This window comes from Aethalodelphis obliquidens, unplaced genomic scaffold, assembly GCF_003676395.1.
Source record: "Aethalodelphis obliquidens isolate GAN/ISIS:26980383/991018 unplaced genomic scaffold, ASM367639v1 scaffold7, whole genome shotgun sequence".
NCBI classification, from domain to species: domain Eukaryota; kingdom Metazoa; phylum Chordata; class Mammalia; order Artiodactyla; family Delphinidae; genus Aethalodelphis; species Aethalodelphis obliquidens.
In genome coordinates this window covers 49,682,541-49,699,740 of record NW_020837951.1, presented here as the reverse complement: position 1 = coordinate 49,699,740, position 17,200 = coordinate 49,682,541, and the positions used below count along the sequence as shown (strand labels likewise).

General features: G+C 41.5%; 1 protein-coding gene across 4 annotated transcripts in view; it reads left to right on the top strand.

The window, feature by feature from the left end:
• Window positions 1–6: 6 nt before the first annotated feature.
• ENTREP1 (endosomal transmembrane epsin interactor 1) overlaps window positions 7–17,200 on the top strand; it is a 60,548-nt gene continuing 43,354 nt past the window's right edge. For 3 of the 4 annotated variants that reach the window (XM_027105728.1, XM_027105726.1, XM_027105727.1), the window contains exons 1-2: window positions 7–159; window positions 10,158–10,214. In XM_027105728.1, coding sequence (XP_026961529.1) covers window positions 76–159; window positions 10,158–10,214 — 141 coding nt within the window. In that variant the 5' untranslated portion in view covers window positions 7–75. The remainder of the gene's footprint in view (window positions 160–10,157; window positions 10,215–17,200) is intronic. The other variant, XM_027105724.1, reaches the window with a different exon arrangement.

Sequence of the window (17,200 nt, the reverse complement as noted above, 5' to 3'; positions counted from 1 at the left end):
GCCCCGGGATCGGCGCTGCTGCCCGCTCGCCCGCTGTTGTCGCTCGGTCTGCTGCAGCTGATCCTGGGCTGCTGTATGGTGGCACTCAGCTTCGGGGCGCTGTCGCTGAGCAGCTCCCCGCAGGTGAAGAACTCGTGCCCGTTCTGGGCCGGCTCTTCGGTGAGTGCCGCGCGTGCCCCGCTCACTTCGGCAGGGCCCACCCGGGGAGCAGGGGGGCTCAGGCCGTTCGCCTCCACTGCCCCGTGATTGATCCTTCGGGAGCACAGCCCTTCAGGCCAGTTGAAGTTTTTGGAGGCGTTGAGGCTGGGGAAAAATAAAGGGGTAAGAGAGAGGAATTCTGGGGTGAATTGGGTTGCACCTGGACAGTGTCTATTCCTTGTAGGCTAAAGGGTTTTGTTGTTCCTGTCAAACTAATAGAATAAACCCGATTTCCGGCTCTTTGGGAGATTGGAAGGATGGGGGTGGGTGACAAAAAAGCGGGAAGAAAATGAATAAACTTCTTTCAGCTATTGAGTATTTACTTGCTGACAACGTCCGCACGGGGAGGGCAAGGATCTTGATCTGTTTTGTTCACTGATGTATCAACAGTGCCTGGCACATAGTAGGAGTATTTGTGGGATGGATGAAGTGACAGGTTGGCGCACGTCACTTGTTTTTATTCCGGACTAAGGCACAAGTAAATGTTAAGTGTCTGGTGTAGGCTAGCTCCACTGTATCTGGGGACGAGTTCAGGAGGTAATAACAGGGTGTGTGAACGCACCCACGTACTTGGTCATTAAAGGAGGGCCCTAAGCCCGCACTAGGTTCCTGGAGCCACGCAGACTGATGGGCAGAATTTAATTCTCCAGAACCCGAACCCATCGTGGATGAGCTTGCCGAAGTCCCAACTAGCCGGAGATGTCTGCCCCGCTCCGTTACAGGCCCTACCGGCCCTGCCTCCTCGGACAGGAAGGCTGTTCTGGGGCAAAAGGCTGCTGCCCTCGAGCGTTTATGGAAACTGGTGGCTGCTCGTCCCTGCCTCCTAACGATTTCACAGCTTCCAAGGCATCCTGCGTCTTGAGGTTTGCTGAGGATTGAGAGACCTGGAAATAGGTTTTCGTGGAATGATTGTGGAAGATGAATATTTAAAGTAAACGGCCTTTCTCTAAACTAAATCTAAAAGCCTGGCAATGCCTATAGTTTTTACTAAGATCTGTAATGAATGTATATTTTGAATGGCTGAAAATTGGCCTTGCAGGTCCACACAAACCCAGATTCAAGACCAAATTTTAAGAATATAGGGAGAACTAATTGAACCCAAAGTAATTGTTTGAAAGAACTGTAAGAACATTAGGTACCTAGAGCCTTGCCTGGCATTTTATACTTAAACTGATGCCAGTTTGTTCTTTTTGAAATACTTTAATGCTGGATGATCTTACTGTGGTGGGTGGAATTCACAATCTGTGCATCGTGTAAAAGGAATCCCACCCTCCTGGCCCTACCCTTGGGCTCTCCCACTGGCCTCTGGGAGTCCTTTAAAACTTCAGAAAGAGGAGTATTCCCAACAGGGTAGGGATTAGATCCGTTATGCTCCTTAGTCCGCTTGTCAGACTAAATTCAGCCAAATGGTGGCTGCATTTTATTTCTCTAAATACCATGGGGCAGAAGTGACTCTTGCATACATTTTTAGGGATTTGCTCTTTGTAAAATCATAATCTCTTGTCTTCTCAAAGATAGCTAGTTTAGGATTATTGAAAACTATTTTTTTCTCTCCTAAAATTAAACCCCTAAATCAGTGTACTATTGTGAATTATTTCAGAGGTAAATACACTTTAGATGTCAGTCAAGCCATAGTTAGATTTGATGAACTATTAAAAAAGAAAAAAAAAAAGAGGAATCAACCAGAAGATAAAGGCTGCTAGCTTGGGCCTGCTGGCTGGGCACATCCTTGTCTGTGGGACCCAGTAAACCAGAGCTGGGAAAGAATGAGTGATTTGGAACTAAGTCTCTTCCACAGGGTCCTTTTCCCACACTGTGCCCCCAACTCTATACACAAACTTGCAACTGTTTGTTATTCTTATTTGTTGTGGCCTGTTTCTGAGGTTGTCCTCAGAATTTGCAAAGTGACAACAGAACCGACAGATAGTACATGTCCAGAGCAACTGAACAGGATTTGAGAATGGCGTCAAGCCCCATGACTCTCCTGGTGTTGCAGGAAAAAAGTCTCAGCAGTAGCATACCTTTTGAGTTTATGTATGTGAGAGAGATGGTTTTTTTTAAACTCTGCTTTATGGAAAATTTTAAATTTATTCAGACACTGTACAATGAATCTTCATATACCCCTCACCCAGCTCTAACAGTTGTTTTATCTCCTGTACCTCTTTCTGGCTCTGCTGCCGGCTCTATGTGTTCTTTTTTTTGGGCTGCACCGGGCAGCTTGTGGGATCTTAGTTCCCCAGGCTCTTGGCAGTGAAAGCGCAGAGTCCTAACCACTGCACCACCAGGGAATTCCCTCTATGTGTTCTGATAACTCCAGAAGGATGGGTGTTCTAAGCAGGGTAGAAATTAGCTTCAGCGTGCCCTCTAGTCCATTTGTCAGATTCACTTCCCACGTTATTTTGAAACAAATCTCAGACATCACATCATTACACCTGTAAATATTTCAATACATGTATGTTTTTAAAAAGAAAAATGTAAGTGGACTAGAGAGACAGCAGAGAAGTGACCAGGAAGTCTTAAGAACCCCACTCTACCTTTAAAATTTTATTTTGAAAATTTTAAATCTCAACACATATAGAAAGAACCCCCATTGACCCGTCACCCAGCTTCAGTAGTTATCAACATTTACATGGTCACTATATACTCACACCCACTCCCCCTTGGTAACACCCACTGGATTATTTTAAGGCAAATCTCCAGTATTGTAGTTTCAGCATTAAATATTTCAGAATGTATTTCTAAAAGAAAGGGGCTTAATAGTTAACAGGAAGGGGCTTGATAGCACGTTGTAACTAATTTAAAGACAGCTAAACTAAAGTTTTTATGAGAAAAACTTAAGAATTATGACTTGAGGACTGCAGAATTTTTTTTTAAATAACAGCTTTATTGAGATATAATTCACATTCCATTTAAATCTACTTATATCACCCATTTAAAGTGTGCAGTTCATTGATTTTTATTAAATTCACAGTTTTGCAACCATCTCCACAATCAATTTTAGAAAATTTTCATCACCCCCCAAAAGAAACCCTGTACCCATTAACAGTCATACCCCATTTCTTCCTTACTCCATTATCCCTAAGCAACCGCTGATCAATTTACTTTATGTCTCTATGGATTTGTTATTCTGGCCATTTCATATAAATGGGATCATACAACAAATGGTCCTTTGTGACTGGCTTCTTTCACTTGGCATAACATTTTCAAGGCACATCCATGTTGTGACATGTATCACTACTTCATTCCTGTTTATGGACAAATGAGATCCCATTGTGTTGCTATACCATGTTTTATTTATCGCTCAGAAGTTTGACTGGCATATGAAAGTAGGTAGTTGAGTGGCAGTGCCAGCTTAAGTCTAAGGTTACTTCAAACCCACGTAGGAACACAGTAGAAGGATATCCTCATATTTCAAGCTTTGAATGACCATTATATGCCTGAGTCTGCTGTATCAACTAAGTCAGCAAATCTTTTGGCTGCAGTAAAAATTTTGCTCATAAGGGACAAATGTATTCATTTGAAAGGACTATTTTGTTAAACACACTATAGTTCAAGAATATTTTTCCATATATACCGCTGTAAGTGTTATTCTCACCTTGAGCCCAAGATTTGGAGTCTTCCTTCACTTGTCTGAACCTTGAAGGTGTATTTTATCTATTGTAATACATGTTTGAGAATTAACAAGTCCTATAAAGACTCTTTTCCCATACTTTACATACTTACTTTCAACAACTTGAAGGGAGTGTTTTTAATGTGCTCATTGTTTTTGAGCACTCTGTGATCATTTATTTTCTTGCTGGTGTCCTTGGTTAATGACTCAATCTATTATTATTCCCGAGTAGACACTTTAAAAACATGCTGAAGTTTGACCCGGGTGAGGGCAGAGGGAGGATCTCCATGTCCGTGTTCAGGCCACGCTATCCTGGCTCCTGATTTGGAGGCATAGTTAGCTAATAGTAGTTAGATTCCGCTGGGACTACGGGAGACCAGCCTACCGCACTGTTTTAGATTAATGGAAGAGTAGAGAGAGTTGCATTGGTTCGTGTCTCCCTCAAAAAACAAAATTCCTGACTCTGATGACGTATATGATCCTTGGGAGATATTTCAGGCAAGTGGTAGAGAATTAGTTAATGTTTTTTGTTTTTCTCTGGGAGCCCTAATAGCCTTTATCATCTACATACATTCATGTCTCTCTGTTGAAGTCACTGACCTGAACTCATGGTCCCCCCTCCCTTGAGTCTGTGATTCTTTGGCAAGATTCCAGTTCCTTATAAAGAGACAGACATTGGTGAACCTTAAGGTAAACCTATTAAAAAAAATTTACAATGACAGAATGTAAAAAAAAAGAATGAATGGACCAGAGTGGAAACTAACACAAAAATTCTAGTCTCTACCAGTTAAACAACAGTAAGTACATTTTTTTTCTATCATAATCATCAAATACTACTTTAATATTGAAGGAGTATTTTTAAGTATAACTTTTGAGATGAATTTAATTTTCTTTGGTCCTTTATTTTACACAACAGCAGAGTCACATGATAAGTTCTTTTTCTAATTGGAGTATAATTGCTTTACAATATTGTGTTAGTTTATACTGTACAGCAAAGTGAATCAGCTATACGTATACATATATCCCCTCCTTTTTGGATTTCCTTCCCATTTAGGCCCCCACAGAGCACTGAGTAGAGTTCCCTGTGCTATACAGTAGGTTCTCATTAGTTATCTATTTTATACATAGTAGTGTATATATGTCAATCCCAATCTCCCAATTCCTCCCACCCCACCCCCTTTCCCCCTTGGTATCCATATGTTTGTTCTTCTCTATGTCTGTGTCTCTATTTCTGCTTTGTAAATAAGATCGTCTGTACCCATTTTTTCAGATTTCACATATATGCGTTAATGTATGATATTTGCTTTTCTCTTTCTGACTTACTTCACTCTGTATGACAGTCTCTAGGTCCATCCATGATGATAAGTTCTTGAGCAGGTCATTGAGCCTCTCAACCTCAGTTACTCATCTGTAAAATGGGTGGGATGATTCTTGCCTCAGAATTGATTTTGTGAGAGTGTGATTAGAGAACATTTAGGAAAATGCTTCGTTGCTGAGTCCTATCCCCAGGCCTGGCACATACTAGAACTTCTATCAATGTTTTTTAAACATCAAGGCAATATTTAATTAAGATAAGGTGAACAGTCTAGTTTTTTTTGTTTGTTTGTTTGTTTTTTGGTGGGACATTGTGGTAACCAACAAGCGTACATGAGAAATACCCAGTTGTCCACTTTGTCAGATCTTTTACTGAGTTACCCTGGGCAGATAAAGAAGGATACATGCACACATACATTTAAAAAATATATCCAGTGTAAAAGCTATAGGGCAAGATAGGTTATTAAGAAGTGGGACACCTATAACATGGCTCTTTTTAACTCTATGTTTAGATATGGCAACTTTTGACAAACAATTCAGAACATTTTTGCCCTAAGGTATGTTAATGGATTAACACAGAAAAATAAGGTAGTAGAATTACATGCTTTTGACTTTAATGATTTGATTTTTAAGCTGGAAAGTTAAGGCACATTCACCACATATGGTGGGTAACAGTGATTCTTGCCTGGAGTATCGTAGAATCCTTCTTTGCAATATCAGAAAAAAAGAAAGGCCTCTGCTTTTCCCCATGAGCTACAAAGAATGGGTCACAAGTGAGTGAAACCAAAATTGTAGTAAATCTCATTATAGTGATATAGAGATAATTTGGTGTTAGAAAATAGGTTCTCGCCTGTTTATTCCGAGCAAGTTGCATCTTGCACTGGGTGGAAAGAATGCTGATGGAGTTGCTTTTTGCTGTTGATATACTCTTTCAAGAAGCACGGGAGTGAAAAATATGTTTAGGCTTACATAGTCATCTTTGAGCAAGTTCATCTCCTGTTTTTGACCTTCATTCATTTATTTATTCATCATCCATTCAGTTGTTCGTTGACTCTTGCCATAACTAATTGAGTGCCTCTAGCAGCCTTTAGTGGTACTTGAGTGAATATTCAGAGATCCAAGCCCTCATGAGATTGCAAGTGAGTGTAGAACACAATTGAACAAGGAATAGCATTATGGGGTAATGGAAGGCCAGTGTTAAGGGATCTTGAGTCCCTTCTGATGGAGCTCCAGGTGCTGCTGCCATTGATGGAAGCGGAGGCATTGAATACTCTGCCTCTTCCTCTTTCACTTCCCCATCCTCTCTCCCCAGTCATGAATTGCACACCCCTCCCCGAAATGTGAACCTCCATTCCCTTCAGTCTTGAGCTCTTAAACGATTCATCCCCAGCTGCAGCACTTTTATTCCACATTCCAGACGCTTCCTACTTCCTCTGCTTCCCCTTCTCTTATCTCACCACTCACGGGGTTCCCCAAGTGTGTTGGGCTTACTTAATCTTGAAGAATGGGAGGGCAGGGCTCAGGACTGAGGTGGATGTAACTACAACTCCCACCTACAACTAGAATGTAGTTTCTTGAAGCATCCTATAAAGAAGGGTGGTTTACAAAAATCCTGTTGAAATTTAACATTTGTGTGTGCTGAGTCTACAAAACAATTCAAATGGAAATGATATCTTTAAGTATTTTGTCTTCCAACCCATGAATATGGTATATGTCTTGATTTACTTGGGTCTTTAATATTGATCAATAAGCTTTATATTTCTTCCTACTGAGGTCTTAAGTTTCTTTGTCACATATATTTTGAGATTGTTGATATTTCTTTTTTTAAAATTTATCTCATTTTTTATTTATTTATTTTTGGCTGTGTTGGGTCTTCGTTGCTGTGCGCAGGCTTTCTCTAGTTGCAGCGAGCGGAGGCTACTCTTCTTTGCGGTGCGTGGGCTTCGCATTGCGGTGGCTTCTCTTGTTGCGGAGCACGGGCTCTAGGTGCATGGGCTTCAGTAGTTGTGGCACGCGGGCTCAGTAGTTGTGGCTCACGGGCTCTAGAGTGCAGGCTCAGTAGTTGTGGCACATGGGCTTAGCTGCTCCGCAGCATGTGGGATCTTCCCAGACCAGGGCTCGAACCCTTGTCTCCTGCTTTGGCAGGCGGATTCTTAACCACTGCACCATCAGGGAAGTCCCAACAATTATGTTTTAAATTTAGTTTGCTCATATATGCAAAGTCCTCTCTAAAGAGAAAGGGAGGGAGGGAGGGAGGGAAGGAGGGAGGAAGAAGACTATCTAGCTTAGGGGACTTCTCTGGCGGTCCAGTGATTAAGACTTCTCCTTCCAATGCAGGGGGTGCGGGTTCGATCCCTGGTCGGGAGCTAAGATCCCACATGCCTCGGGGCCCAAAAACCAAAACATAAAGCAGAAGCAATATGGTAACAAATTCAATAAAGACTTTAAAAATGTTCCACATCGAAAAAATCTTTAAAGAAAAAGACTCTGTGCTCCCAATGCAGAGGGCCCTGCTTTGATCCTTGCTCAGGGAACTAGATCCCGCATGCCACAACTAAAGATTCCGCATGCCACAACTAAAGATAATGCATTCCAGAACTAAAGATTCCGCATGCTGCAACTAAAGATCCCGCATGTGGCAACGAAGATCCTGCATGCCGCAACTAAGACCCGGCGCAGCCAAAGATAAATAAATAAATAAAAATAAAAAATAAATAAATAAATAAATAAAATTTTTGAGTTTAAAAAGAAAGAAAGCTTAGTTCTTTTGTCCTAGAGACCCTTCATTTGAAATGATAATTGTATATGTCATGATCTATTAAAAACATTTTATTTATTTATGTACTTATTATACACATGCCCCTTTCAACTTAGCAACGCTACTCCTGGGACTTTATTCAGCAGAAATAAAAAGCACTTGTTTGTGAGGTTATATGGCCATGATGTTTACTGCAACATTGTTTGGGGGCAAAAAACTGGAAAAAGAGTGAATACCCATGAATATGGAAATGATTGAATACATTAGGTAGTGGTTGTACAAAGGAATATTATGTAACCATTAAATGGAAATGAATGAGAGCTAGTTCAGTAAACATGAAGTGATTTCCAGTGAAGTATTTGTTGAGAGAGAAAAAGAAGAGGAGGAAGAGTATCTTTTATGATTCTTTTTTTGTTGTTGTAAATATCATACCCCTGTGCATGTGTGTATATAATTCAAAGCCAAGTAAGGAACCTGGACCCCAAGATGTCATGGATTCCAAGTTCCAATTTGTAAGTAGATGTCACCCATACCCTCTAGACAAGCCCCACCAAGTGTGTTTCCAGGAAGAAATCGTTTAGAGGAAGGAAATATCCTACTGAATTTAAGAAGATGAAAGGATATAGTGCCCAGTGAGCAGGCAGCTGATAGTATGTTTAAACATAGACACGATACAAAGAAATTGTCTCCTGTCTGCCCATATATGTTTTTTGTGTGTGTGTGTTTTTTTTTTTTTTTTGGCGGTACGCGGGCCTCTCACTGCTGTGGCCTCTCCCGTTGCGGAGCACAGTCTCCGGACGCGCAGGCTCAACAGCCATGGCTCACGGGCCCAGCCGCTCTGCGGCATATGGGATCTTCCCGGACCGGGGCACGAACCCATGTCCCCTGCATTGGCAGGAGGACTCTCAACCACTGCGCCACCAGGGAAGCCCCATATATGTTTTTTGGTCTTTGATATAAATGGGTAGACTTGTCCTCTACTGGTTTGTTGTGAAATGATTACCCTCAGTCAATAAATGGAGAAGAGAGAGTATCGCAGGTAGGCCTGTGAGCTTTGGGTTTCAAGTAGCACTGTAATCCTTACTGATTTGTAGTTAAATAAATAGTTATTGTGAAATGGTGCATTTGAGTGATTTTGGTGAAAAGTGCACTTGAAAGAAAATCCTCATAACTGCTTTCAGTAGATGCACTTTATTACGTACACAAAGGTCATCAGAGTGACCCTGGGCTGAATAATTACTTTGCTTATCCTTTCCTAACTGCTTAGTGAACTGTGTTATTCAAAAGGCTGATGTTGTCTTCCAGATTACGTTTTGGCAAAATGCTGGTTCTTCTTTACTGAGGATTTTAGGTTATTGTTTATTGACGTGTCATTTTGCAACATGAGATATTTCTCACTGTAGTCCCTCCGCCTTTGAGGAATAAAGGTTCAGGAACATTTACTAATTGCCAATCATGTGATAAGCACTTTGCTAGGAGCTGGGGATTCAGAGAGACAGGACAGGCATTCACAGTCAGTGGGCAAGACAAAAATGCAATGAGTTTTTTTTGGGGAAAAAGTTATATGTAGAGGGCTTACAGGAGTGTGGGGTGTTAAGATTAATATGGCTTATCAGAGGTGATGACTGTGTGTTGGGGCCTTGCAGAATGCATAGGAGTTCTCAGGCAGCTAGGAGGGGAGTTGAGAAGAGAGGACTCTGTGACAAAGAGAAGCACAAAGTCCTGGAATGTCTAGAGCCTGGCCAGTCTGAGGAAGGACAAGTATGCCTGGAAGGAGGGTGGGTCAGGAGTGGGTCAACATGGAAACCATGCTTGAGAAGTAGGCAGGGGAAGATCCTGGAAGGCCTTGTTTACCATTTTGAGGAATTGACTTGTCCCATGAAGGATGGGTACCTACCAAATGAAGGGAGGGTTGCAGCCAGACATTCTTTTTATGCGGCTGACTCTGGTGACAGATTAGGTGCTACTGGGGGCAGGAAACCTGGATAGGAAATACTGATTCCTTAACTCAGAGGATAGGCTAGTTTCTGTTTGTATGTTCTTAACTGACCTTAAGAAAAAACATACGCAGTCAGTGAAAAAGTTTCCGGAACTTGGACAAGAAAGATAGTCTAAAACCATATACCAGGGCTCATGTAATCAACAGGAATATTAAATGTTTGAGTTAGAAGCCTTTGAAATTTCAGTATTTTTAAAAAATATATACTTCAGAGACTGGGGATTAGTTTATTGGAATGGGTCCCTTTTCTAGATTTATGATCCTGTTTATCCTTGTAGGTGATACTCTCTGGAATCATAGGATTAACAACTTGGAAACGGCCTATGATACTCCTGGTATGTACTGATCTTACAAATTTTTATCCTTTGTAAAATGTGCTGTTTATGAAGTCAGTTGAAATAAGTTGTTGAGGAAGTGCTAAAGCTTCCTTGTTCATTAAAAAAAGAAGTTAACAGTGGACAATATTAGAAGCCAGATGTTCTCATGACAGTAAAGTAAGATGATAATTTTGCTGCTTTTCTGATTCACTTTAAGCTTCTTATATACCCAGTTCTATACATGTGTTTCAAGTTCCAGGATTAGATCTATTGTAAAGATATAACAAAAGCAAAGCAAAACAAAACTAAATAGCTGGGACTTCCCTGGTGGTCCAGTGGTTAAGAATCTACCTTCCGGGACTTCCCTGGTGGCGCAGTGGTTAAGAATCCACCTGCCAGTGCAGTGGACACAGGTTTGAACCCTGGTCCGGGAATATCCCACATGCTGCGGAGCAACGAAGCCCATGTGCCACTACTGAGTCTACTCTCTAGAGCCCGCAAGCCACAACTACTGAGCCCATGTGCTGCAACTACTGAAGCCCACATGCCTAGAGCCCGTGCTCTGCAACAAGAGAAGCCACCACAATGAGAAGCCTGCGCACTGCAACGAAGAGCAGCCCCTGCTCACTGCAACTAGAGAAAGCCCACACGCAGCAATGAAGACCCAACGCAGCCAAAAATAAATAAATTAAAAAAAAAAAAAAGAATCCATCTTCCAATGCAGGGGACGTGGGTTCGATCCCTGGTCAGGGAACTAATATCCCACATGCTGTGGAGAAACAGCCCATGTGCTGTAACTACTGAGCCTGTACACTCTGGAGCCTGCGTGCCACAACTAGAGAGAAGCCTGTGCGGCGCAACGAAGAGCCCGCGTGCTGCAAGTAATAACCCAAAGCAGCCAAATTAATTAATTAATTAATTTAAAAAATAGTCTTAAAAAAACCCCCACTAAACGGCTTACTCTGGGCATTTTGAACATACACAAAAGTGAAGGGAATGATATAATGAACTCCCTGTACCAATCATCCAGCTTCAACAATTATCAATCCTTAGCCAATCTTGTTCAGTTAGACCCTTACCCATTCCCCACCCCTTCCACGTTCTTTTAAAGCAAATCTCAGCTTAAATCATAAATACATTGTTTTTTATTGTTACAGTACTTTGGTTGGGCAATCTCAGAATTTCCTTGCTTAGACTTCCTATATTCTCTCTTTATCACACCTGTATTATATGTTCATCGTAATAGAGACATATATTGTTGACTTTATCCTTTTTTTAGTTATTCAGGTAAAATTCACGTAGTATAAAATTAACCATTTTAAAGTGTACAATTCGGTGGCATTTAGTAAATTCCCATCCTTTATTTTTATTTATGTCCTTTTGATTCAGGGAATACTATAAAAAAATAGACAAATGCCAATGGAGAGGCCAACTTACAAGGATGAGGTAGAGGATCTAGGAAATTCAATTTGAAGTATGCTTAAAAAAATTTATTTTTCTGTATAGCATCTCTTATGTTTCTCCCATCCATTTTGAAATAGGGTTAAATAATTTTCTGAATTCATTCCATTTATATACATAACGCAGCCAGGCTGTCCTTCAGACCACTGTTTGCTAAGTGATGGGTAACAAATATAAAACGAGTTAAATTCTTAAATACAAGGAGATGAAGCACATTTCGGGATACAGTGAGAACAATGGAGCCCAATACTGTGTTGACGATCTTGAAAAACTGAACTGAAGAGTTTTCAGACCCACAAGACAATGCAGGCAACATTTTACAGGTCCATCAATTATTGCATTTGGTGAAACTTTGTTAATATTTCCAGAAGGAGTAAATGATTGATACAGCATTTTAATATATTAGACATCAGGATAGGAGAAAATGAGGCTTTGGATGAGTCTTCTGGCATGTGTTATGAGTGCTTGGGGTTTGTTTTACAACTCTAGGTTTACAGTCACTGCAGAAAAATTTTTGATGGTGTTCAATGTTTATACTAATATTTGGTTATAGGCATCATCTTTGCACTGTCCTTTTCCATTGGGTCAATATTGAAATGCTCAGTCATACGAACCTCAGGTATTTAAAATCAGAAAACTATCTAATCTAATGCTATTTGTACTTTTAAAATTCCAAATGGTGAAGAGAATATGAGTGCTTGTTCTAGATAGATATTAAGAAAGTCCACCTTTTAAAATATTTCTTTCTTTAACATTGTTTTCTTTTGGAAAGGTGCCCTTGTAAATTTATTATGTGAGCTCAAGCAACTTTAAATGAAAATGACCTTAATAAAAATGTATTTCTCATCCTTGTTAAGTATATGTACTTTGTCACAAAGTTGTAACCAGTTTGTACATACCATGTTGTGCTCTGCTTTTTCTGTTTAATATGAAATTAAGTTCACATTAGTAGCTATTATGTTTCCCTGTACGAGGAGTCCACATGCCTATCACTTAGAATTGCTACGCAGCATTTTGTCATATTTCTATATTACCATCAGTCCTAAGCCTGTTGGACATCTGAGCTTCGAAGTTTTGACTGTTATGAATTATGTATTTAGAAGGTCATTTAGTGATCATTTTGAAATGTTAATTAACATCAGTTTATAAAGAAGATAAATTAATTGGCAGGAATTGTGCAAGGGAAAACTTTCTGAGTATATCAGTAGGTCATTTGAGCCTTAGTCAGTATCATAGAGGAAAAAACAGTCCATGGGAATCTTAGTAGTGTATCATTATAACCTCTGCCAAATGCTTTTGTTATGTTAAAAAGCCAGATGAAAGAAACTGACGCACCAGTCAGACACTCCTAGTTTGAGTCCTAGTTCATTTACGGAAGAGCTATGTCACTCTGTGCAAGCCACTTAGCTTCTCTGAGTCTAGTTTTCTTTTCTGAACAGAGGATAATCTAGTGACACTCAATGGATACTTTCCTTTTTTTTTTGGTTCCCCACGCATCCCCCTTTCTGAGTTTTAGGGAATCTGCCATCAGATGATTTGAGTGGGAGGCTGTGTTCATTAGAGAAGCCAGAAGTGCCCGTGTGTTTTTGCAGACCCGGGCTGGGCTGGTCAGAGTCACAGCCCTACCGCCAGTCACGTCCCACACTCTACCTACAGGGGTGCCTTCTGACTCTGACACAGCCAGGCTGTCCTTCACAAACCTAGGACTTTCTTTCCCTAGCTGTTTGCTTGGCTGCCTTCTTCTCTTCTGGGTCTCAGCTCAGCAGTCATCTCAAGAGAGAGACCTTCCTTGACCACCCTGATTGCAGTGACCCCTCCTCTGTGCCCCTCACCGGGTCCCAGCACTGAATACTGGCTTCTTCTTGGTCTGTAAGTAGCCTGAGTGTGCCTCACCTGTCTCCCCCAGTAGATGGTCAGTCAGTTCTGTGAGGACAGGGGTCTCTCCCCAGGACCACTGTGCTCAGGACACACTTAGGTTTGAACGGTGGCAGTAATTTGGCAACCAATGAGAAATTCAGATCCTGGATTAGTTCTCAAAGTTTCTCTTTTACATTTGTCTTAAATTTTTCTCACTTGTTTTTGTTCACTTGAACTCTGTATTTACCACCTTTTAACTTCAGGGTGGTTAGAGAGTATTTTGGTAGTGGAGTTTGGGAGGGGGCTAGTTGGTCTCTTTAGGGGATTTCAAGAGGCAAGCTGTTCTCATTTTGAGTTGTTGGATGTCTAGAACATTTGAACACTTCCTTTTGAGAGCGTTTACATTTGTGCTCCCTCTTTGTGTTTGTTTCAGTGATTACATCAGGTTTATACTGGTTTGAACAAAGAAGGTCAGTTTGACCTAGTTCCTTCAAACTCAAGTTTTCATGGAAACTCAGAGTTGGAAGATTTCATTCACTGGGTCCTCTTCTTTCTACTGATAGAATACTCAGGTGTCCAGAACAAAATAATAATTTTGGGAGACACTTTGTGAATGTTTGTAGCTATTTTGGGCTGTGACTGGGATTAAGGTTGGGGGTGTGTGCATGTGTGTGTATGGTATTCTATCAAGAATACTTGTGTATTTTCCATCAAGAGCAAACATTTTCCTTTTTTTTTTGCGGTACGTGGGCCTCTCACTGTTGTGGCCTCTCCGGTTGCGGAGCACAGGCTCCAGACGCGCAGGCTCAGCGGCCATGGCTCACGGGCCCAGCCGCTCCGCGGCACGTGGGATCTTCCCGGACCGGGGCACGAACCCGCGTCCCCTGCATCGGCAGGCGGACTCTCAACCACTGCGCCACCAGGGGAGCCCAAACATTTTCCATTTTAAAAGAATGTTCCTTATATTTTCTAGATATCATTCAGTTTTCATTCTAATGAAGTGTTTTAGACTTGTTTAGAAATCACAGACTCAGTGCTGGGAATGCCCTCAAAGATTGCCTTACTTAGGCACCTCAGTTGGAAAACAGAATTGTCTTGATAAGATAGTTACTGAATTGGTGGACTGGACCCGGGCTGGTGTCCTAACCAGGGTGGAGACCCCCTGTCTCTGCCAGGAAGGTTCTTTCTCCTATTGGATTTGCACAGCCAGGAACAAAACTGATGCTGAGACTGGAACAGCACAAGCTTTTCTTTTTCTTTTTCTTTACTATAAAGATGTTTTTATTTTATTTTTTTTCACATCCTTATTAGAGTATAATTGCTTTACAATGTTGTGTTAGTTTCTGCTGTATCACAAAGTGAATCAGCTATATGTATACATATATCCCCATATTCCCTCCGTCTTGAGCCTCCCTCCCACCCTGGAACAGCACAAGCTTTATTCGATGGCCAAAGGATGGAGAAGAGGGAACCTAGTTCTCAAATCCACTTCTCAACCCAATTTGAGGGAGAGACACCAAATATATAGGAGGGTCAAGGTAAAAGGAGGGAGGGAATTAGAAAGAGTGGGAAGAACACTCATGAGTTATTCGAGAATCAGAGTGTGGTTTGGACCTGGAACCGATGCAGCTCTCCTTTTCAGTCCTTATGTGGGCTTTTCCAGTTGTCATGGCAATCATCAACTGTCATGGTGCTGGTGGGTGTGTCATAACCTGCTAATGTATTACAAAGAACGTATAATGAGGCTCAAGATCTACTAGAAGTCGGGCTTCCCAGGTGGCGCAGTTGGTTGAGAGTCCATCTGCCGATGCAGGGGACGCGGGTTCGTGCCCCGGTCCGGGAGGGTCCCACGTGCCGCGGAGCGGCTGGGCCCGTGAGCCATGGCCGCTGAGCCTGCGCGTCTGGAGCCTGTGCTCCGCAACCGGAGAGGCCACAACAGTGAGGAGATCTACTAGAAGTCAAATATTCCGTCATCTTGGGCCTATTTGGTTCTAACCAGTTCTTTTTTTTTTTTTCTTTGCAGCTTACTCCTGAAGCTTAGATTAAGACTAACTGGTTTCTATTTGAGGGAGGGGCAGGGGTCTGATTCTGGGGCAACAGCCTCAGTAACAAGATGTGTTCTCCTTTGATGGTACATTTGGTGAGAATTGCCACTGTGAAAGCCCAGCCAGGCATTCTGCCTACAGTTTTGGTTGCTTATGAAGGTAATTTGAGCTATAGTTATTTTTATTTTTCTTGTCAGTTTGGAACAGAGGGGATGAATATGACCTTCAAGCTGATAAAAGACAGCTTTATCCTTTAGCACAAAGAATGAAGGTTCTTCCCTGGTGATGTTCTTGGGTCACATATGTGGTTTATTCTCAACTGCGGGTCCTGTTGATTTGAACCCTAGACTAAGAACAGAAGAGGTAGATGAATTGGCTGTTTTTAGAAAATGATCCATCAGTTTCTCTTCTAACTTCAAGATTATAGTATTTAGAGTAAAGCCTCCCTCATTCCCCAAAGAGACTAAAAAATGGCCTCAGTATGGTACACGAATATCTTATTACCCCTCAGCTAACAGTTTAAGTAGGCTAGGCTGGTAAGATGGTCCCACTCCATTTGGGGATCCAGGTTCTTTCCATCTTATTGTGCCGCAAAGGGAGGGTCATGAAATGTCCAGACACTTTGTCAAAAGAGATTGAGGAACTAGTCTCACCAGATAGTCAGAAAATACTTACAGGTGGGTTATGCCGTGGGACAGATGGTGGCCCTTTCATTTCTGATGATAAAAGAACAGGAGGGAGCAGAATACCTAGGCACAGTTTAGGAATCTGTACATTTATAAAAGGAACTCTGAAGCTCTGGCTTGTGCAGTCTGGTTCTTTCAGGAATATTTCATGGTTGTCAGTCATTTGGAATGAGCTCCCTGGTTTGAGAGTTCAAGAAACCTGCATTTTAATGCTGACACGTTACCACTAATTATTGGATGATCTCAGGGAAATCTCTTGATTTCTGCAGGTATAAAATGAGGGTTTTTTTTACCTGTAGTATTTGTTGCATCCCCTTGTCTTGAATACCACTGTTGATTTCCTGAAATCCCGTTGATCAAGCAAAGCTAAGTTTATTGGACCTGCTGAAGTAAGGGAGAACACCTTACCCGTAGTTCTCAGAAGGAGTGAGTCTAAGAGAGGATATATATAGAGTTTTAGGACACCGGCTGAGTGATTTTAAGGTGAGTCTTGCAAGATAGGTAATTGACTGGACTTGGGCAGAACCTATGAGATAGTAGCTTTGGATTGGTGGGCAAATGGAGGGGAGGGCCTTGAAGCAAATTTGATGAGTAAGTTGTTAGTTTTGATAACTATTTTAGTTGGTTCACAATCTTACCTTTGAGGAGCAAGTATTTCTTGGAGCAAGTAGCTCAGTTATCTTTGCTTGTTCTCAGTATTGTTTATTATAGGGTCAGAAGAGTATGGCCAGTCCCAGAATTAGCACAGGGACTGGAAATTATGTTGGTTTTAGTTCTCATCGTAAATTTCATGGAGGACCCATTCTTTTTTTTTTTTTTTAACATCGTTATTGGAGTATAATTGCTTTACAATGTTGTGTTAGTTTCTACTGTATAATAAAGTGAATCAGCTGTATGTATACATATATCCCCATATCCCCTCCCTCTTGCGTCTCCCTCCCACCCTCCCTATCCC